The sequence below is a fragment of the Rhinolophus hipposideros genome (genome assembly GCF_964194185.1).
Source record: "Rhinolophus hipposideros genome assembly, chromosome: 26".
Taxonomy (NCBI): domain Eukaryota; kingdom Metazoa; phylum Chordata; class Mammalia; order Chiroptera; family Rhinolophidae; genus Rhinolophus; species Rhinolophus hipposideros.
In genome coordinates this window covers 1,199,362-1,219,992 of record NC_138072.1, presented here as the reverse complement: position 1 = coordinate 1,219,992, position 20,631 = coordinate 1,199,362, and the positions used below count along the sequence as shown (strand labels likewise).

At 58.2% G+C, this 20,631-nt stretch overlaps 1 protein-coding gene across 1 annotated transcript in view; it reads right to left on the bottom strand.

Moving 5' to 3' along the window:
- Positions 1 to 8,630: 8,630 nt before the first annotated feature.
- The window catches only part of CACNA1S (calcium voltage-gated channel subunit alpha1 S), a gene marked incomplete at its 3' end in the record, with an annotated part of 45,487 nt that continues 33,486 nt past the window's right edge, over positions 8,631 to 20,631 (bottom strand). Inside the window, exons 29-44 of the mRNA XM_081038944.1 lie at positions 20,096 to 20,152; positions 19,172 to 19,300; positions 18,981 to 19,046; positions 18,450 to 18,541; positions 17,653 to 17,812; positions 16,625 to 16,752; positions 15,627 to 15,723; positions 15,222 to 15,324; positions 14,328 to 14,429; positions 13,936 to 14,060; positions 12,493 to 12,621; positions 11,547 to 11,797; positions 10,237 to 10,328; positions 9,336 to 9,406; positions 9,016 to 9,144; positions 8,631 to 8,882 (exon numbers count right to left, since the gene is read on the bottom strand). Of these exons, the coding sequence (XP_080895070.1) occupies positions 8,631 to 8,882; positions 9,016 to 9,144; positions 9,336 to 9,406; positions 10,237 to 10,328; positions 11,547 to 11,797; positions 12,493 to 12,621; positions 13,936 to 14,060; positions 14,328 to 14,429; positions 15,222 to 15,324; positions 15,627 to 15,723; positions 16,625 to 16,752; positions 17,653 to 17,812; positions 18,450 to 18,541; positions 18,981 to 19,046; positions 19,172 to 19,300; positions 20,096 to 20,152 (1,983 nt within the window). The remainder of the gene's footprint in view (positions 8,883 to 9,015; positions 9,145 to 9,335; positions 9,407 to 10,236; positions 10,329 to 11,546; positions 11,798 to 12,492; positions 12,622 to 13,935; positions 14,061 to 14,327; positions 14,430 to 15,221; positions 15,325 to 15,626; positions 15,724 to 16,624; positions 16,753 to 17,652; positions 17,813 to 18,449; positions 18,542 to 18,980; positions 19,047 to 19,171; positions 19,301 to 20,095; positions 20,153 to 20,631) is intronic.

Here is a 20,631-nt window from a genome sequence, read left to right as displayed (position 1 = left end):
CAGCTCCCGCCTGCGTTCCCAGGGAAAAGCAGGGCAGCTCTGGGCCCTGACCCCTGGTCACCGCTGCTCAGAGGTGCGGTGGTAACTGGGCACAGAGGTCAAATGGGACCCATGAGGCAGGAAGGAGGCTTAAACGCAGCTTGGAGAGGTTTAGGCCAGCAGGTTACCGGAAGCCTGGGACAGTCTCTTGGGTCTCTGTCCTGCTTCAGTACAGCCAGGCCTCCTGTGTCTGTTTGGTTTGTTCCCACTCCCTTTACCTCCTTCCAGCTCTCCTCTTTCCTCCTTCCTTCAGCGCCCCCCCCCTCCATATCTCCCCCAGCCCCAACCCTTTCCTCTCTGCCTGAGAGAAACAGGAGGAGGGCGCGCTAAGGTATTTGGCCCTGAGCCCCACTCTTGTCCTGAGCTGAGGCCCTTCCCCCAAGGCATTATGGGTCTCCATCACTTCTCCTGACAGGAGTTGTGGGCGTCTGGGCAGATGGGAACCTGGGGGAGTTGCGGCGAGCAGGGAGGCCTCTCCAAGGCAGGAATCTCCCACGCTACTACTGTGATTAAAATACTCATCAGCCACTTGGAACAGCCATCTGGCTCAGCTCCCTCAGGCACAGGCCTTCAGTAACAAACCAAAACACCAGAGAGATTCCCTTAGGCCCTAGAAATGTCCCCAGGGGAGGTCTGACCTTAACTCCTGTTCTCTTTGATCTTCTTTACCGTTAGCATCAGGCATTGGCATTTGCAGAAGCTATCAGCTCTTTGCCCTGAAGTTCTTTTTTTTTTTTTTCTTCAAAGATTTTACTGGGGAAGGGGAACAGGACTTTACTGGGGAACAGTGTGTACTTCCAGGACTTTTTTCCAAGTCAAGTTGTTGTCGTTTTAATCTTACTTGTGGAGGGCGAAGCTGAGCTCCAGGTCCAGTTGCCATTTCTAGTTGCAGGGGGCGCAGCCCACCATCCCTTGTGGGCATCGAGGAGTTGAACCAGCAACCTTGTGGTTGAGAGCCCACTGGCCCATGTGGGAATCAAACCGGCAGCCTTTGGTGTTAGGAGCACGGAGCTCCCCCTAAGCCACCAGGCCGGCCTGAAGTTCTTAACTCCAACCCTAACCCCTAGCCCCACCCCAGCAGCTGTACTTGGTTTCATGGGAGGCAGGTGTGAGCCCATCCTGCCCTCAGCTAGTGCAACCCCATCCACCTGGAGACAGAGCTCAGATCTGTCTGTGCAGGAGCTCAGGACCCCAGACAGGGTCTATTGGGGTGCAGACTCAGATCTTAGCTGAGGCATAGGCCTAGCCTGACTTCCTCTGTTACAAAGGAGACAGACTTCGCTGTAGAGGAAACCAGAATTTGTTATAAATAGCAAGGGAGAGAGAGAACTGCCATGGATCACAGATACCCCGCAGTCTTAAACCAACCAAGCTGTTTTGGGTTTCACAAGTTACTGAAGGTTTAATTAGTTCTCCATGGAACCTCAAACAGGCTCTGCGCCCAGTCTTTGCAACGCACTCAAATACAGCACTGGGGCCAGAGGTAGGAGCAGGTGTGGACAGTTCTCACTAGGGCCATCGTTCAACCCCTTCGTTTTCAGGTGAAAAAGTAGAGGCCCAGAGAGGTAGAGAGACTTGTCCAAAGTTGCACAGTAAGCTGGGGGCTGAGCAGGGACTAAATCACGGTCCTCACGCTCCCAGAACAGGGCACTTCCCACAACAGCATGAAGAACTCAAAGGCCAAACATCTGAGATCAGGCTCTAGGTGAGTTTCCGGTCCGGATAGAAGTGAAGTCTGTACCAATGGACCAAAAACAGTCCAGAAGCCAAAGGGTGGTGTTCCACGTCGCAGAGATCTGGGTTCAAATTCCAGCTCTGCCACTTCCCGGCTGTGTAACCGCCCCACGTATCGGTTCCCTGTCAAGATGAAGACACCCACCTCATCGCAGGGCTACTGTGAGGTCGCAGTGAGGTCACCCTGGTCAGGCAACCAGTACAGTGCTCAGCACAAAATAGATACGAATCCCCTTCTATGTCCATGGACCTACCCCTTCTTCTGTGGGCCCCGTCCTCTACGGGGACAGAGGGCTAACGTCACAATGAGGTCCCCTGGCAGCTAGGAAGTCTGAGACGGGTGTGGATGAGGCTGGGGGGAGGGGGATGGCCATGAGGCTGCCGGCCCAAGTGGTCATTGACCTGGGAAGTGGGAGGGGCCAGTTTGCAGGGAGTTATCCAGCACATCAGCTGCCACTCGGTGCTGGGGCCCGGGAGCCAGGGTGAGTGTTTGCAGAGGCAGGAAGGAGCCAGACGTGCTGATGTCTGCTGTCCACGACACCCCTGGTCTCAGCTCACGGGGGACTGTCTCCAGGGACATCTGAATTCTATTTTACTCATCCCATGTGATACCCTGGGCCAAGGATTTTACATTATGTTTCTTATTTAATCCTCACAACAGCCTTTGAGGTGAGTGCTGATTACCCCCATTTTGCCGAAGAGGAAATAGGCTCAGAGGTCACTTGGCTCGTGTAGCAGTCATTAGTGCTGCCCACCAAATATTTCCACCCTCTGCCTTCTGGCTCACACGGGACTTGGTGTCCTTGTGCTGAGGTTAGCTGTACCCATGTGACTGACTCTGACCAATGAAAAGATGCCAAAGGGCCTAAGTGCCATCCAGGACTCTATCTTCCATCTAAGACACACAGAAGCCCCTTGGGTTCTGATTCTCCTGGGGTACCTGGAGCCATGTGGGGCAGGTAGGAGGGTAGGAGGTGGAAGCTCTCGGCCTCCACCCAGCTCTACCCCCCGATGATATGACTACGGTTTTGCCATGTCTCCAGATTGCTGACCCTGAGGGCTGACGAAAGGAGCATGATTTCCTATTAGCTCCCTGGGGCTCAGAGCCTTCTCCAGTCGGCTGTGCTGAGCTGCCCCTCAGGGGCTTCAGATGACACGCTGGTAAATAATTAGAAACATTCCAAGGGCCCTCCAGCACCAATGCCCATCGCCTGTCTAGGAAACAGTCCTCGAGCTGGGTGTCAGGACACACCTGTGTTAACCCCAAACTCAAAGGCTGTCCCTGGTCACGTCTCCTTCCCTTGGGACCAAGTTACTCCTCTGTGGAATAGGAACACTACAAAGGGCTGGGTAACGGCTCAGCTAGAGGAAGCTGATTTGGGATCGTACAGCTCTTCTGAGAGGCGCAAGCAAAGGAATAACTGCTATCGTTTCTGAACGTGGTGCTGGGCCTCAGACCCATACTGCACGGAATGCTCACAACAGCCCCAGGAGGTAGGAACAAGGTCATCCCCATCCAACAAAGGACACCAGGAGTGGCCCAAGGTCACAGCTTGGGGTGGAGCAGGGTTCGCATGGAGCGCGCTGGTTTCCTGTTTCATCCTGTGTTGGGTTACAGCGAAGGATAAGGAGGATCGACCTGGCAGCTGCTGAGCTGAGGAAGAGACGTGTCCACGGCTGCCCACAGCAGCTTTCTTTGTCATGGCCCCAAAGTGGAGACCACCCAAATGTCCATCCAGAGAGGAATGGATAAACGGGGGCATGTCATGCCAGGGAGTACTGTTCAGTGATTAAAAAGAACCAACTATCAACACACTATGGACGAACCTCAAAGGAATTACGCTGAATGAAAGCAGCCCCAAAGCACACCTGCTATGTAATACCATTGGTACGAAAGCCTAGAAAACAAAAAAGCATTTATAGGGTCCAAGGCAGACCCGTGGTTGCTTTTGTTGGTAAATGGGGGTAAAGGGTGGGGGCAGAGGAGGGATTACTAACAGGCACCAGACATTTTGGGGTGGCAGATACTTATCATCTTCACAGTGGGGATGGTCCCACAGGGGTATATATCTTTCCAAAATAATCAAATTGTGCAGTTTGAATATTTGTTTTTTGTTCATTCTAATTTGTTTTTTGTTCATTCTAACTCAACTGGTTTAAAAAGGTAACTGTTCCAACTTCTTTGCTCAAATAGGTACAGAGTGGTTGGTGACTTATCCTGGGTCACGGGGCCCATTAAGAGGAACCCTGGCCACGTAAGGGCACCTGACCCTGCTGCCTTGCCCCATTTGGCCTGTAAGCTCATTGAGGGTTCCCCCCTAACCAGATGGGGGACAGTGGTAGGGAATTAGAGAGCAGAGAGAAGGAGGGTAGACACACAGAAGGAGAGAGAGGGCACAGTGAGGGGCAGGCAGGGAACCACACTGGGAAAGGGAGAAGGAAAAAGATGAAGCCACAGGCCTGGGAGGAGGAGTGGGGAAGGGAGAGGCCAGCCCTCCCTTTACCTGGCGACAAGGAGGTGGCCTCCCAGGCAGTTGTAGCCACAGCCCCTCCTTTGGCTGCCACCCTGGTAAGGCCCTTAGGTTAACACACAAGCCCACCCTGCCTATGGGTTCCCAATCCCCCAGGACGGATCATTCCTTGGATTTTAATAGATATGTGCCTCAGCCAGACCCTGCATAGCCAGCACATGAGTGTTTAAAAATAAGAGGAGGTGGTGGGGAGGGGGGTACAGATCACACAAGGTTAACCTGGTCAGTGCCAGTTACCCCAAAATGCACCCAGACGGAGGATTTCATGGCTAGCATGCATGCCAGCAGGTGGTGGTTTAGGGGAATGTCAAAGGCACTTTCGCCATGACAGCGTGCGCTGGCTGAGGTGAAATGATCTCCTGAAAATGTAATCATTTTCTCTTTAACTTCCTTTTCTCTTTAACTTCCAAACGAGGTTGGAAAAGCCAAAAAGAAGCTAGGCTTGGGCAGAGCAAAGAGGTTTAAGTCTGAACCCAAATTAGAGTCTTAACCTGTCTCCCAGCCCCCTCCCCCAGACAGATGAGGGCCCAGGCCCTGGAGGGGATCAAACCCCAACTCTAGAAGGTCAGACGCAGGGTGCCCTGGAGAGAGAAAGGGGTCCTACTGGACAGTCGACCTGACAGTGGCTGGCACTGGGACAGCTGGGTGCACCCCTGCAGACCACTCCTCTCAGAGGGGACATTTCAGGGATGACAGGTGCTAAAAGCACCCCCCCTATACACACCCCCTTAACACGGCCCGAGAACAGCTCTGCATGGGATGCCCACCTTGGGGACCCCAGCTGAACCCATTTATGTGATCAGGTCACCTATAAACTGCCCCCAAATGGAAGGCGGGGGCCCTGTTCCCCAGAGGGGCCGTGGTGGTACTTGGGTGGCGCTGGGCAGTGGGCACCCCCCAACCTCATTATAGTAGGTTAAATATTCTAAAATTGCGTTTTGTAGACAAAAGGGATATAATATTGGCAATTTCAAATGATTCAATCTAATACGGACTGTTTACTGTTTAGGAGTTTGCTTGGCGCGGCCTCTTGCATGGGCCTTCCCTCCATCCCTCCATCCCTCCATCCTTCCATCCCTCCATCCCTCCATCCCTCCCTCCTCCCTCCTTTCTTGTCTCTCTCCCTCCCTCCCTGCCTTCCTTTCTCCGTTCCTTTTTGCCTTGCTGGGATGTAAAGTTATAAAGAAACGCCCTCCCTTGTATACTTGAAAAAGGCAAACTGCGGACTTCTAATCACCACACAGTTTACCAAGTGCCGTGACTAAAGTCACTAAGCTACAAAAATGCTAGGAAGAAGCAACTAGGTTGACTAACTTGGGTGGCTGGGAGGTCTTGCCTACAGGCTGCTGAGGGCAGAAAGGCCCCAGGAGTGGAGGCCCCTGGGCGTGGGGCGTGTGCGGGGGCATTGGGTGGGGTGTGCTTGGGCTGGGGGGCCTGGAAGGGCCTGGAAGGGCCTGAGGTCAGGTTGGCAGGGGATGGGGTGGGGGTGGGGGTCAGGGGACTGTCTTGCGATCCCCACAATCATACAAGTACTCAGCTGCTGAAGCATTGTGCCAGATCCCGTTAGACACCCCACTGCACTCCATCTTGGCCATGTGACCTCGGGTAGCTGACCGAGCCTCTCTGCACCTCAGATGGGATCAGCAAAGATAATACCTACTTTATAGGTGGCATTGCAAAGACCAGGGCACTTAATGAATTAGGTGTGATGGGTGTCTTCTCTCAGCATTCTAAGACAGGAACCATTTAAAGAGAGGCCACAGCTCAAAGTGCGGCACTTTAGCTCCAAGTCCGGCCTTCCCTTCGATGCCCCCTGCACATGTCACCAGCTCCTTGCTGAAGTCTGGCTGATGCAGTGACCTTGGGTAGATGTGGCTCTTTCCTCCTCTGGGTCTCGGGTGCCCTTCTCACCACCACGAATCTCTTTTGCTCATCTCACTTGAAGAGCGGTCAGTCCTCCTAACCCTCGGCATACTGCTCTGACATCCTAGCATTTTCAACTTCTGTTCAACACCACAATTATTATTTTACTCCCTGTATTTATGGCACATTTCTTTTAAGATGCTTCTGTGCCTTGCTTTTCTAAACTGGATGTCACATTGCACTTAGGAACAGTTGTGTGGCATAGGAGAAAGCAGCAAGGAAATCAGAGAGCTTGGGGACCACGCTTAGCTCTGCCCCTTCCACTATGAGACCTTGCCCATGAGACCTTGCCCCTCGGGCCTCATCAGTGACATGACAATAGGACCTTGGTGAGGTGGGGAGTCACCCGGCACTGTAAGCTGTCAGCCCCAAGGCAGAGAGGCATGTTTCTGGGTCAGGTGCCAGTAGAATGGGGGTCAAGGTCAGCTCTGTGTGGGCTGGGCCTGCAGTATTGACCTGAGGAAGAGCTGCCCTTACAGCACGGCTGTCACTGGGACCTGCCAGCGCCTGTGAGAGGCCTGGCTGAGGGTCACTGCTGCCCAGCTTCCCGTAGAGGCCCAGGGCCCCCTGAGCTCGGCCTTCAATGTCTGGCTCCCTCATAGCCAGGAACTGACCGAATCAAAGCAACGGCTTCTTACTAAGGGGCTGGTCCTTACAGCGTTACATCCGTGCTCTCCAATGAACCCCACAGAAGCGGGAAGTACTACCCCATTTGAAAACTGCCTGATGTCACGGTATGGGAGCAGGCGAATGGGATCCCAGTGGGCCTGGCTCCCAAGATGTGGGTGCTTTGGACCCCTCACAGGGTGCAGCCACGTCCCTCCTCTAAGAATTGCTCAGCAGGGCCCGGAGAGATGCCAGCGCCCCCCAAGGGGGCTCCTGCCGCTCTGAAGATGGCCTGAGCAGGGCCCTGCACCCTCCCTCTGAGTGCCACCCCTTCTAGAGTAGGAGGCCTCCCTTGTCCCCATCCTGGTGGCTTTGTGCCCATCCCTCCCACCAGCTGCATCCCAACCCCTTTGAGCAGATTCCCCACCCAGCAGCTGGGCTCCAAGTCTGCAGGGAACTGGCAGAGAGAAGACGGGGTCCAGCAGACACTGTCCCCGGCCAGTGCCCCCAGGTGACAGAAGGTGGCTCCCCAGCACATGTGGGCACACTGTCTGTCAGATGGTCCTGCTGGGAGGAGGGGCCTGCCCACCCAAATCTGCCAGCCCCCCTCACAGCCCCCTGGGCACCCATCCTTCCACAATCTGTTCCTTTTGTGCAGGAGACAAAGCAGGCAAGTTCACGGGTTTGGTGACAGGAGCTGAGGGAGGGACCTTCTGGGGCCTGTGTTCCTTGGTGGAGGAGGAAGCCAGGCTCTCACTGAGGGGGGTGAAGGCACGCTGCTGGGGCTGACATTTGGGGAGAGGGGACTCGCAGGAGAGGCACTGGAAGGGACCGGAAGCTGTGGTGCCTGGGGAGGCGGGGCCATGGGTTTGCAGTGGCAGCCGGTGAGCCCCTCCCCCACCCTGGGCAACCACATTGGGGGGCAGCCAGGAGCCCTGGGGGTGTGGCAGGATGCTGCAGGGGGACCCAGTTACCATAGTGACGGTCAGAGAGTGAGCCCTGGGCTCAGCTCAGTGAAGGAAGGGGAGGAGAGGAGAGAGAACCAGCCGAGTGGGGAAGGGCCATGCTGGGGTCACCACTGCCTCCCGCTGGCTGTGTGACCATGGCACATGGGCCTCCACCCCACGTCTTCAAAACGGAACCCACCTGCCCCTCACAAGGCTGTGGTGGGGGCGTGATGGGTGTCACACAAGGAGGCCCTCGGCCAATTGCAGCTGCTGCTACTCGTTGTCCCTTGGTGTGGACAAGAGGGGCCGTGGAGCCTGTCCATCTTTGATGGCCAAGACGCTGGGCAGGCACAGCGGGGGCTCTGGCCAGTGAGAAGCCCTGTGGCGTGACCCGAGGTGGGGCTGCCGGGCTTCCAGGAGAAGCCACACGTGCTCAGTGGGCTCCACCTGCCTCCTGCAGAGCAGCAGTCCAGAGGCCCCCGAGCCCATGAGAAGGGGTTCTGGGGAAGAGAACGGGGGGCGGGGGGCACGCGTGTAGGGGAAGGTCGGAAAAGGAGACAAGCAGAGGCCACGTGCCCATGTCACAGGCCGGGACACTTTAATGTCCTGCTGGGGGTGGCCTCACACAGCCAGGCACTGTACTGACCAGGCCAATCTGAAGGACGGGACGATCGCCATCTAACTGCGCCTGGTCTGGTGGGGAGACCCGCCTGCCAATCTGCTTCCTCCCGACGTCTGGGGGCTCCTGACCATCCATTTAGCTGCTGGCAACGAGGTTGCCGCGGTGGCAGCCTTCTCCCTCCAGCAACCCGTCCCCAGCACTGGTCATGCTGGCTCCCAGGAGCGGGCTTCACGGCCTGGGGGGAATGAGGGTCTCCTGGGAGCCCTGCTGCTGGTCCAGGCTGCCCAGGGAGGACCTGAGGCTCAGGCTGCCCAAGGGACGGGCCAAGCCCTGGGGACACTCTCGTCCCCTCAGTAGCTCGGTGGCTGCCACCTCCACTTCTTCTGGTTCCATCCGGCAGGCGTCTGCCAGGGCGTGGCCTGTTGCCATGACAAAGCCAGCATCGGCCGCCAAAGTGTCCAGGCCCCCTCGAAGCAGAGCCTGCAGGGAGGACAGGAGCTGTGTGGGGTCTTCCTGGGGGGCTGCCTGGGGCCTGCCTCCTCTGGCCCTGCCTCGCCCTTCCCCAGGCCACCCCTGAATGCGGCCCGCAGCTCTCGCCCAGCCCTGGCCTCACCTCTTGGACCAGCAGGGCCGTAGCTGGAGCCGGGCACCTGGATGGACTCCCCTGGGTCCTACTGCTGTGGGGGGTTTCCTCAGGCAGAGACCCTGGCATGGGGCATCTCCTCGCCTCAGGCATGGGGGGCTGTTCCAAATGCACAAAAGCAAAGACTCACACAGGATGTTGGAGCCCAATGGGCCCAGCGAAACCACAGCTCTTTCAGGGGGAGCTCAGCCAAGACCCGAGAAAGGGGCAGAGCCAGGAGTCGGGTCCCCGCTGCAATGGACTGGAAGCCCTTCCTGAGCATGGAGTTCCTCCCTGCCCTGCCCTGTTACCTGGGCTGTGGGCGTCAACCTCTGAGTCAGCTGTCCTCTTCGCTTTGCCATGTGGGATTTGCTGAGGGGTCCTGTGGGCAAGACGGGGAAGGACAGGAGGGGCTGGGACTCCTACCAGCAGCCCTGTCAACAGAGCTGGGCTTGGCCAGTCAGCCACACTCAGAGGCCCTCGGCTGGGGAGGGAGTCCTGCAGGGTGGACACGTGCTGAGGCCCAGCCACGTCCAGGCTTGCGGGATGCGCTGCACTCTCCACTTGCCCTGCTCTTTGTCCTTGTGGGTTTGGGAGGGAGGATCAGGCCAGAGTCTGAGCAGCTCTGGCCAAGCTGCTTTGTGTCGGTGTGGATGTGTGCACAGGTGTGTGTGTGCACAGGTGTGTGTGCACACAGGTGTGTGTGTGTGTGAGCACAGGTGTGTGCGTGCACAGGTGTGTGTGTGCACAGGTGTGTGTGCGCACAGGTATGTGTGTATGTATGTGAGCATAGCTGTGTGTGTGCACAGGTGTGTGTGTGTATGTATGTGAGCACAGCTGTGTGTGTGTACAGGTGTATGTGTGTACGTGTGTGCACAGGTATGTGTGCACAGGTATGCGTGCACAGGTGTGTGTGTTGGGGATCAGGGCAAGTACCCACGCCTCCTCTGAAGTCCAGCTCCCTCAGGGCTCCCACTGTCACACACAGCGGCCTCGACCTACTGGGAGACTGCAGGCCATCTGCTGAAGGGCCCAGAGCCGTGTCCCGGGCGTGTCCTTAGGGTTCCCCTTGTCTCACTCACGCTTCTCCTCTGCCGGGCCGAGGAGCTGGCCCTGACAGCGCCCCCATTTCAGGCCCAGCTGCTTCTCCTTGAACAGGCTCCCCAGCTATCAGGCGAAGTGGGTTCCCCGGCCCCCTGGGAGGAGACTCACTTTCTGGGGTGCACAGAGCAGACGGATCCAGGGCTCCTCCTCTGGCAGCAGGCATCTCTGTCTCCCCAGGGGACTCCCTGTCATAGTGGACGCTGGAATGGAAGCAAGGCCGGTGAAGCAGAGCAGGCTGCTGGGCCTCTCGCTGGGCATCCTGTTCCCTCAGGCTCTGGACCCGGCACCTTCCAGTGGCCTGGACTCCAGGGCTGGCGCTCCCACCGCCCTGCCCAGCCAGCCCCGAGTCCCCAGGAGGAATCCGCTGCACACATTCCCACCTCCGCCCCTCGCTCCCTGTCAGAGATGCCATCGCTGCTCATCCTTTGGGGCCCAGCTGCAGCCCCTCAGCCCGAGGACACTGGTTCTCTGCACAGACTGCACCGTGGTCCCCCGGAAACTTGAAGACCTAACCGCGGCCGTGTGCCCCTTTCCACCCCGGGCCCAGAGCCACGGTGAGGCCCAGGTGCTGCCGTTTTCACAGCTCCCACGTGTTCCTCACGCTGCTGAGCTCAGCTCTGGGCTTCTCCAGCCCCTCTGCCTTCTCAGGACACCCACTCTTTGAAATGATTTGGTCCCGATTGTATCACAGGACGCATCCATCAATAGGACAACAACCCATCCTCTACACCCGGTAGCAGCACCAGCACCCAAAGGCGCAGCATCCCTCAAGGTGTCGGCCGAATTCCAGGCTCTCTGTCTGGAAGCGGGTGCCGGTGGCCCAGGTCACAGGAGGTGGCTTCTGGCCTGACCCGCCCACTCCTGAGGGCACAGGACTCAGCCTTTCTAGGCAGAGACCTCGGTCTCCTGGCCTCCTGCCCAGAACAGAAGCTCCGCTTGGCACTCAGGCCCACAGAGGACTGAGAGGCTCCCCATCCCGCTGTTGCCATGACGCTGACGTGACCACAGGTTTGGGGTTGCAGAGATGGGAAGCACCCAGCACAGCGGGGCCTCCCTGGGCCCCAAATCCAACACGTGGCCCTCAATTGTTCCCAGTGTTTCGTAGCATGTGCTGCCACTGAGGGTCCCTTTCCTGACCAAATATGTCAGGTCTCAGCTCCTGGACCTGCTGCTGGAGGTGATGGAGTAACGGACCCACTGACCGGTGCCAACGCCGACCCCAGACTGCCCCCTGCTGGCCGCAGGCTCTCTGCAGTCCAGGCCTGCCTCTGGCATTAAGGTGCTGGGTGGACTCCAGCAAAGGACACTCACTACACATTTCCGGGCGGCCCCTCCGAAACAGCCTGGGGCCCACTAACCATGTTTTCCCAGTCCTACCCCAGAGCGCCCACATCCAGGCTGGCAGGTGCCACCGCTACCTGGAAAACACCCGGCTGTCACTATGGCTGCTGCTGCCACGGGCCGCGTTGGCGTTAGCGTTATTGGTGTTGGCTCGAGCAAGGGGGTTGGCTCCCGGCTCCTGAGGGAAGTCCTCCAAGAAGACAGGTGATTCCAGCTCCTCCATCTCTATCTCAGCAAACTGCAGGGGTCTCTGGTTGGCCATGACGGGGGCCAGGGAGTTGGCCCTGTCCAGGAAGTTGTCCACCTGGCCAAACAGGCCTCCCGTCCTCTAGGGACAAAGGGGAGAGTGGAGGGACTGAGAGCAGTGATGGGGGTGAGGGCTGGAAGTGGGGGCTGTCGCCCTGGGATGGCCGCTGTGCTGGGCACAGTGATGGCTTGGGGAGACTAACCCCATGCAGAGGAGACTGGGCTGGGCTGGGGGCCAGAGAAGAGACCCTTCCCCTCAGAGAGTTCTCAAGTTGAGGGGGTGGACAGGACATGCCCGAGGAACTCTGCAGGAGATGTGGACACGGCGTAGTGGGCAGACCATGGATTTGGGGGCCTGGAGGGCTGGTCACAGTCCCACCTCTGAAACGACCTTGTCTCTTTGGGCCATTATTTTCTCACGAATGACCCAAGAAGGTTTAACCAGGTGTTCACGAGAACTTTCCAGCTTTACAGCGTCAGTAGACAGAGCTGAAGACTGAGAACTGGTGTAACTGGAAGCAGGGGTGGCATTTAGTGTTGGGGGGCTTGTGAGAGACGAGGGCTGACTAGGCGTTGTGGGGAGGGAGGGGGGGTGAGACTTGGCAGAGGAAGATGGGAAAGGATGTTATATCTGACACCTCGAGGCGGTTGGGTTATTGATTCTGAGTCCCTGGGGGTGTGGGTGCTGGTGTGCGGCTTCCGTGCTCCTTCCTGGGTGGCGGGTTCCTAGCCTGCCTTTCTGGGGGACGTTGCCGGCCCCTGTGCCGGAACACTTACCCGGAATATCCCTTCTTCCATCGCAGCCTCCACCATGGCTCGCTCCAGCTCCTCTTCAGCTGTCAGGTCTCCTGAGATGGTTCGACGGATCTCAGGAGCGGCCTCCTCCTCAATGGCCCGCAGTCCAGCCTGGGGATGGAAGAGAGACTCAGGGACCCCTCCAGCTCAGGACGGGAGACCAGACTGCTTCCCACCGCCTCACTCATTTCTAATCCTTGCAGCTGGGGCTCCAGCCTCTCCTGCTCTTCAATGTCCCAGGGCTCCATGAGGCCACCAGGTCCTGCTCAGGCCTCTGGAGTACTCCACATGCTCCTGGTCCCCGAGGAGTCTTCTCTCTATCTCATGGAGGATTTCATACCCTCCCAGGCCTCCAGGGTGAGAAATCCTTTCAGTCAGCACAGTTTTCTAGACAAATGATCTCGTGATTGCACATGCCACTAATACAATTCTTTTGAGCTGGTCAAAGCTCCTATCACCAGCAATGGGACAAATCAAGATTGGTATCACCTGATAGTTTGCAATGACAACACGGCATCACTTCTGTGACATTCCTGTCCAAGATGCGTATCCTAAATCTACCATGAGGAAACACTACACAAACCCACTCTGACGGACATCCAGGCCTGTGATCTTCCAAAGTGTCAAGGTCATGTCAAGGAAAGACCAAAGAACTTGTCCCACGTGCAAGTGACGAAAGAGCTATGACAACTAAATGCAATGGATGACTCTGGGTTGGATCTTTGGGCTGTAAAGGACATTACTGACAACTGGTGAAGCTGGCATGGGCAGCAATGTATCAGTGTTAACATCCTGAATTTGGTTGCATCGTGGCACCTTGGAGAATGATGTCAGAGAAGGCCCTCGTTTGCAGGAAATACACCTTAAGGAAATAGACTGTGTTGATGGAACATCATGTTGGGAAATGCTCTCAGATGGTTCAGGAAAAAATGTTTTTGTATTATACATGCAACTTTTACAATTGCGGGATTGTTTCAAAGTGAAAATCACAATGGAAGTAAAATTTTGAGCACACAGCCCATGCGCATGTGTATTTTTATAACTTTATAAATTATGTACATTGTAATTAACACCGAAAACTACAAATACAAAGCAGATGAGATAAAACAAAGTTGTAAATTCCTTTGCACACCCAGGGGCTTGTTTTAAGCACCCTTGGGAGCTCTGCCGTCTTTGGAGAATATGGTTCTTCTCTAGCTCAAATCTCTCCTTTGAGCAAACCCCAGTTCCTATGGTCTTATCACCCAGAGATGTGAGAGCTCCTGGCTCTTCTGAGGCTGAAACGTCTCCCACCGTGGACCACCCAGAACTGTCACTTCCTTTCCTCACTGGTCTCCATCACAGGCCCTCAAGGACGCGAAGAGGGAGCGGAGTCCTGAGACCTGGCTCGGGAGCAGGGTCCCTTGGGGCTCGGGCTGGACTCACCTGGATTTGGACGGCATCCTTCTTGGGCCTATACCCATAATACTCCTCCTGCCGTTTCATGAACTTCCGGAAGTGCTCCTGGATGAGGAACGTGGCGTAGAACTTGCCCACAGTCACCTCGTCATCTGCAGAGGGGCCAACAAGGCCGGTGGCAACGTGACATAGGGTTCAGCGTGGGAGCCAGGCGGAGCCAGGACCGGGCACTTCAGACCCCCCTCCTCTTGCTGACCTAGCCAGCGGGCAGTTTCAACCCTGATGGCCGCCATGGGGCCTATCCAAGGTATTCACGGAAGGCCTGAGCCCTTCTCACACTCCCACGAGGCTTCCTGGAGAAGTCCCCGTCCCCTTTCCTCAGCTGCCTCTGGGCTCCAGCCTCTCAGAGCAGCACCCACCTCCTATTGGAGGAATGACCTGGTCCAGAAGCTTCATGCTGGTTCTCTTCCAGATCTTCTTGATGATGGCCCTCAGCTCCTCGTTTGCCTGCTCAAAGTTACCTAGGGACGAGGGACAGGCAGGCGCGGCCCTAGGTCATCCAGGCCAAGCCAACTGCACTTGACAAAGCCACTTCTGAACTTCTCACTCGGAAACGTTGGCTGGGTTTCCTTTTGTGGCAGCTACTGTGCTGGTCACGGGCAATGGGGGGAGGGTGTCCCTGTCCCCCTGGGGCCTTGTGCTCACTCCCCATAGGCCTTGGCTCCCAGGGCCCCGAGTGGCTGACTTCCAAGGCTGTCATCTCCTGAGCGAGGTCTGCCCCGAGGACCCAGGCCAGCTCCCTGTGCTCTGACGGGGCTGCTTCCTGACTGTTGGCCTTTCTCTCCTGCCTTGTGGCTCCCAGCAGCCTCAACGGTCCTGACCTCCCGTGGGGATGGCTCTGACACAGCCCAGTCCCAAGCGAGGGCTCAAGGACAGTCCCGAGACCCCACCTGCTCTCATCACGTCTGTCTCCCCGGCAGGTGGGGACCTGCAGGTTCAGGGGCGCTCAGCGAGGACTCCATCAGGCTACCTGTGCTCATGCCCAGGACCGAACCTCAGGGCACCCCCAACCCCCTCTCTCTACTGCCACTTCTGGGCCACAGACACAGCTGTGTGGGGACAGATCCTTGCGACTGTGCCCAGTGGACAATGTCAGGCTCCCTCTGAGCCCCGAGGGGCATGATGGTTTTCTGGTCATGGGCTCGGGCCCTCCCTCTGCTTTTCCTCATGGCTCTTGGTTCCAACCTTTTTCTCAGAGGATCAGGCAGAATCTGCACCAGAAAACTCATCCTCGCGGGGTGGGGGGGGCTCACCTTCGGTCTTGATCTTGAGGGCCGTGCGGACCAGGGCGAAGAGAGTGGCGTTGAAGGTGACCGTGCCGTCACTGTTCAGGGGCATGTTCATGCCCACAAGTCGCTGTGGGGACAGGTGGGGACTCGCTGCTGAGCCAGCCAGGCCTGCAGGTCACCCTGACCCCGTCTGGGGGCCGGGAAATGAGACTGGCTGGGGGGTGGGCAGGCTGAGCAGGACGCCCTTCACGACGGGAGGGAGGGATGAGCTGGGGACATTGGCGACTTCAGATCCTCAGGGAGGCACTGGGGACCCAGGTGATGACCCAGGCTCTAAGGTGACTCAGCCCACCAGGCCTCCACCAGTTACCCCGCAGGCCCCTGTGCCCCCTGTTCTCCCAGGGCCACCCTCTTGGCAGCTCAGGTTACCTTACAGGCCACCCGGTGCGGGCAGAACTTCCCGAAGCCCAGAGGGGGCTGGATCCTTCTGAGCAGGGTCACCACATCCAAATGTTTGATTCTGCCCCTGCAGGAGGACACACAGCTCGGGACCTGGCAGCCCCACCCAGAGAATAGGCCAACGGGAAGAGAACCAGGACATGGGGAACGAATGCATCCTTATTTCCCAACTGTGTTTAGGAACTGGGAGCCTGCTTCCCACTTAGAGAAGAATGTTTGAACTCACAGGCGCCTGGTACCAGGCATGGGCTACCTCTGGGCAGGCAGGGCCAGGAGCCCCGCAGATATTGGGCTCCCAGGGCTGCACCTGGGCCTCTTTTCCCCACAGTGGGGCCTTCCTTAGGTTTTCATAAAGCTGGCTATGGGCTCTCAGACTATATCAATAGAAGGAGCAGGTGTGGTTCAAGGGAGGTGGAAGCCCATCGGGGGCGTGTGTCTCACAGGTTGTCGTAAGGATTAAATGCCACAGTGCACTTGGGGCAGTCATCAGGCATGAGCTCACGACCGTTTTAGAAAGGCTGTAAGGCGACAGTATCTGCTGATGCCCTGAGGAGTAGGCTAAGAGCGCGGAGTCTGAGCCTGCTGGGGTGGGGCCGGGGCTCTGCTGTTTTGTCAGGCTCCAAGCTGCTGGTCCGTGGACCACACTCTGAGTAGCCTGGGCCTGAGTGTCTGGTGAAGTGCTGAGCTCCCCACTCCTGGAAGTCTGCACGCAGAAGCTGGATGACCGTTTCCCCATGAAGTCAAGGGGATTTGGGCCCTGTGGGGGCGGGGGTGCAGGCAGTGGGACCCCTTCCAACCCTGAGAAGCTGCAGTTCTCTGATCTGGGACCTTGGGTACTGAAGGGATAGGAAGCCCGTGTGTTCTTATTAAACTGGAGAGTGCCCGCCTTTTGGACACCAGGACGGGCCTAGGATGGAGAGGTGGACAGGTGAGGGAGTGCCTGGCACGAGCCTGCAGCCTGGACTCACTTAGCCTCCGGGTCATACTCTGCCCAAATGGCCTTGAACTCATCCAGATGATGAGGACCCAGGATGGACCAGTCCCGCGTGAGGTAGTCAAAGTTGTCCATGATGACCGCCACGAAGAGGTTGATGATCTGTAAAAGGTGACCAAGGGCTCCCAACATGGCAGGCGGTACAGGGACAGGGTGGGGGCTGGGAGCGGCCTGCTGGGTACGGGGGGCCTATAGCTTCTCATACCTGGGCCTTCGGAGCAACCTGTCCTCCCCCGACAAGCAGCCTGTGTCCCAGCTGTGAGCTCTGGCACAGGCAGTGTCACTGCCAGGGAGCTTGGTGCCACCCTTTATCACCCAGCTCCAGCCCCTCCAGTCCCAGCCTGTTGTCCTCTCCCTGGAAGGCCATCTCCCCTGCATGGTGCCCTCCTGAGCCAGAGCCCCTGTCACTGCTCTTGCTTTTTCCGTATATACAGGTGTCCCCTGGAGTTGCAGGATTGCCGATACAGACACCCCCCTCGGTGCCCAGTGAGCTCCTGTGGGGCCAGGACTGTGTCCCTTCCTGTTTCTGTCCCCTGCACTGAGCCCAGCGCCTGGCACACATCAGATACTCACACAACTGTTCTAAGTGAATACAGGAAAGAAAACAGCGAGGGGCCGAGAGCCCAGTGCACGCTGCTGCTGGCTGTCTTCCAGGTGAGTGAGCAGACAGCAGCCCTGTGTCCAAAACAATGGGGGCCTCGGGGGGCACCTGGTTTCCAGGCCTTACTGTCCTCCTCATGGGAGGAGTAGAGGGCAAACAGCTCTGTTGGAAGCCCCACCTACTTAGGACGGAGCCTCATTAATTCTTTAGGTTAGAAAACAATTCTAACAACAACAACAACAAACAACCCAAGGAAAACCTGAAGCCACCCCTCTGGGGCACGAAAAAGCGAGGATGCCCAGAACGGGGGGGTCGGGGGGTGCCACCTGAGCAGAGCCTGAGGTCAAGCCCTGCAGAGCCAGCAGCTGACCAGGAAGGACCTGCGCCCTGCGGTGTCTCACCAGGAAGGCACACAGCATGTAGAAGCTGATAAAATAGTAGTAGGCAAAGTTCGTGCCGCAGGAGTACTCCTCGCCAGGTGCGTAGTCCGACGCGGGGTCGCACAGCTTGCCAGGGCTGCAGGCCAGCAGGATCTCCTGCCATGCCTCCCCTGTTGCACACCTGGAAGGGAGGGGCTCCTGTTGGCCCGTTGCGTGGCTGCAGGGAGGCCAGCAGCCAGGCCAGCAGCCGGGGCTGGGAGCAGGGCGGGCAGGAGGGCTGACTGGGCCACCCCTCCAAGTAGGGAGGCCAGACCCCGGGTTTACCATGCAGTTCAGGGCATGCCTGGCGTCAGTTTCCCCTCTGTGCTCTACCTATTGGGGCAGGAGCTAAAGGGGTTTCTTGGCTGGAGGGGCAAAATCAATCCACAATTCGAGTCCCTGGTTGGGGGTGGGGCACAGCAAGAGAGCACCTGTGCTGACCAAGCTCGGCAGGGTTGGAGGTCATCGAGGCTGTTTGACCTCTGTCTCCTGCTCTGGGGTGAGAGTGTGGGAACTGGACCGGCTACAATCTTTGGGGGCTCAGCGTGAAATGAAGACATGGGGCTGCTTGTTCAAAAATGCCTTGCAAAGTGGCCTTGGTTGTACAGTGGTGAGCCGAGCGGCCTTCCAGAAATGACAAGCACCATAGCCTGCTGTGCACAGGCCCCGTGTGGCCGCACAGGTCACGCCAGGCAGCCAGCCCTGCCTCCAGTGCAGGGAGTGCAGCGTAAAGGCCCAGGGGTGAGTGGGGTGGGAAGGAGGACAGGGGGGCCTCGTGCCTGAAGAGCAGCAGCACAGCCTGGGGGAAGGTCTGGAAGTTGTTGTTCCGGTTTATTTGGGTCCCGTCCACCAAGGCGATCTTCCCAAACATCTGCAAATCACACAGGGCTGACGGGGAGGCCTCCATAGTCTGCCTGCCGCCATCTGCCCCCTGAGCCCTGCCCAGCTCCTTCCACCTCCTCCTGTCCTTCCGCCCCAGACCTGAATACATCTGCCTGTTTGTGCGGTTGGTTCTTCCCAAGAAAAAAAAAAGCCCAAGAAAAGAAGCAGGTGCACGGGCTTTCCTAAGGGGACGCTCGCTGATTTGGGGACACCAAGTAGAGAAGGGGGACAGGGCTGTCGGGGAGCCTGACTGGGCGGCCTGGGCCTGCCGGAGGAGGGTCCCTCCAGCGCTCCTACCTGACTGCACCCCGGCTTTCGGGGCAGCCCCTGGGCTGCGGGGCTGCGAGGTGGGGGGGGCCCCCCCGCACCGGGATTCCCTGAGGCCCCGCCCGCTGGGCCAGGACGTTCGCGTGCCGGGGCCCCCTTACCTGCATGCCGATGACCGCGTAGATGAAGAAAAGCATGACGATGAGCAGGGCCACGTAGGGCAGGGCCTGGGGGAGGGGGGTCAGTCACGGGGCCTGCTCCCTTTGCAGCCTGACTGCCCCCTGCTCGCCAGGCCCCCAGGGCTCCCCCGCCCTCCTGGCGCGGCCCTGGAGCAGCGGCTGCACAAACACACCTGGAAGGACTTGATAAAGGTCCACAGCAGGGTCCGCACGCCCTCTGCCCGGTTCAGCAGCTTGATCAGCCTCATGACCCGGAACAGGCGGAAGAAGGCGCTGGAGATACGGGCGCTTTCGTCGGGGTCCTGCGGGCGGCACCTCCGTGGGGTCGGGGGCGGCAGGGGGGAGGGCAGGAGGAGATCCGTGGTGGGGCTCGTGCCAGGGACGCGTGACAGCGCTGGGCTATCCTGGGCTCAGGGCTCTGGGCTTGTCCCGCTGGGAGGAGGGGCGGGGTGTGGCGCCAAGCATGCAGGGAGCCCCTTGTCAGGAGAGGCCACTGGGACTTGGCCCTGTCCCGGGTGACGCTGGCCAGGCCCACGCTGGCCTCTGGGCCTCCGGCCTCATCGCACCTTGTGCTCAGGTTGCCACTGAGCCGAGGACCCCGGCAGCCCCACCCTCTAGGAGTCCCCAAGTACAGAGGATCCCTAAAGCTCAGTGCTCTGTCACCGTAATTTGGCTCGTCCCCACCACCCTACTCCACATATGCTGTCCTCTGACAAGGCCAGCCTCTGACCTTGTGCTAGCCTTAGACACCTGGTAACTTTGGAGGGGGCCCCCTCTGCCCAGCTTCCTGTGCCCCCAAAGCCTTGTGCCTGTGACCTGTCACTAAGGTCCTCTGCCAGCCAGCACCGCTGTCCTCTCTGGATATTCCCTTCTGCACAGAGGGTGCCAAAGAAACCCCTCGTCCCATTTCCCTGGGCTCTGAGAAAGCCACTACAACCATGCACGCTCTAGCAGAGAGCCCCTGCCCCAACCTTAACTTGGCCCTGGGGGGCCTGCTTTGGGGGAGGGAGCCCTGAGTGCCGGGTCCACCCCATGCAACCCATGGCCAGGCCTGAGCATGCAAGCTAGAGGGCAGAGCTCATGCAGCCTGGAATTACAACGGTCCCGCAGCCTCCACCCAGGCAATAGAGTCCCCCGCTGGAGGCCAGGAAAGTCTGTGGAGAGAAGAGATGGGGGGGGGAGGGAGGAGAGGAGGTAGGACATGGTGGGGGGGGGTATCAGAAAGGACAGATACGAGAAAAGTTAAGAGAGAAAAAGAGAGGCAGGGGGTGGAGACCTCAACTGGCTGCCCCTCAGGGTGGGGTAGGTGGGCGTGAGGACAAAGCTGTGGGGACGGGGGCAACAGGCTGGGGGCAAGGAAGCAGGAAGAGGGGGAAGGACGCACACAGATAGGTCCCTTTTTGTGTTCAGGCTGCATCTACAGCTGACAAGGGCCTCAGGCTCTTCCTGTGTGTCTGGGTTACGTGACACTGGGGACATACCAGAGGGGTCACTTTGGAAAGTACGTGCACACCATCGTGAAGGGGTTACCTCCCTATCTCCCTGGGTCAGGGGTGCTGGGCAGCGCCCTCATGCCACTGAGGCCCTTACAGATGTGCCATCCTCTAGGCTGAGACCATCCACCAGGTGCTTC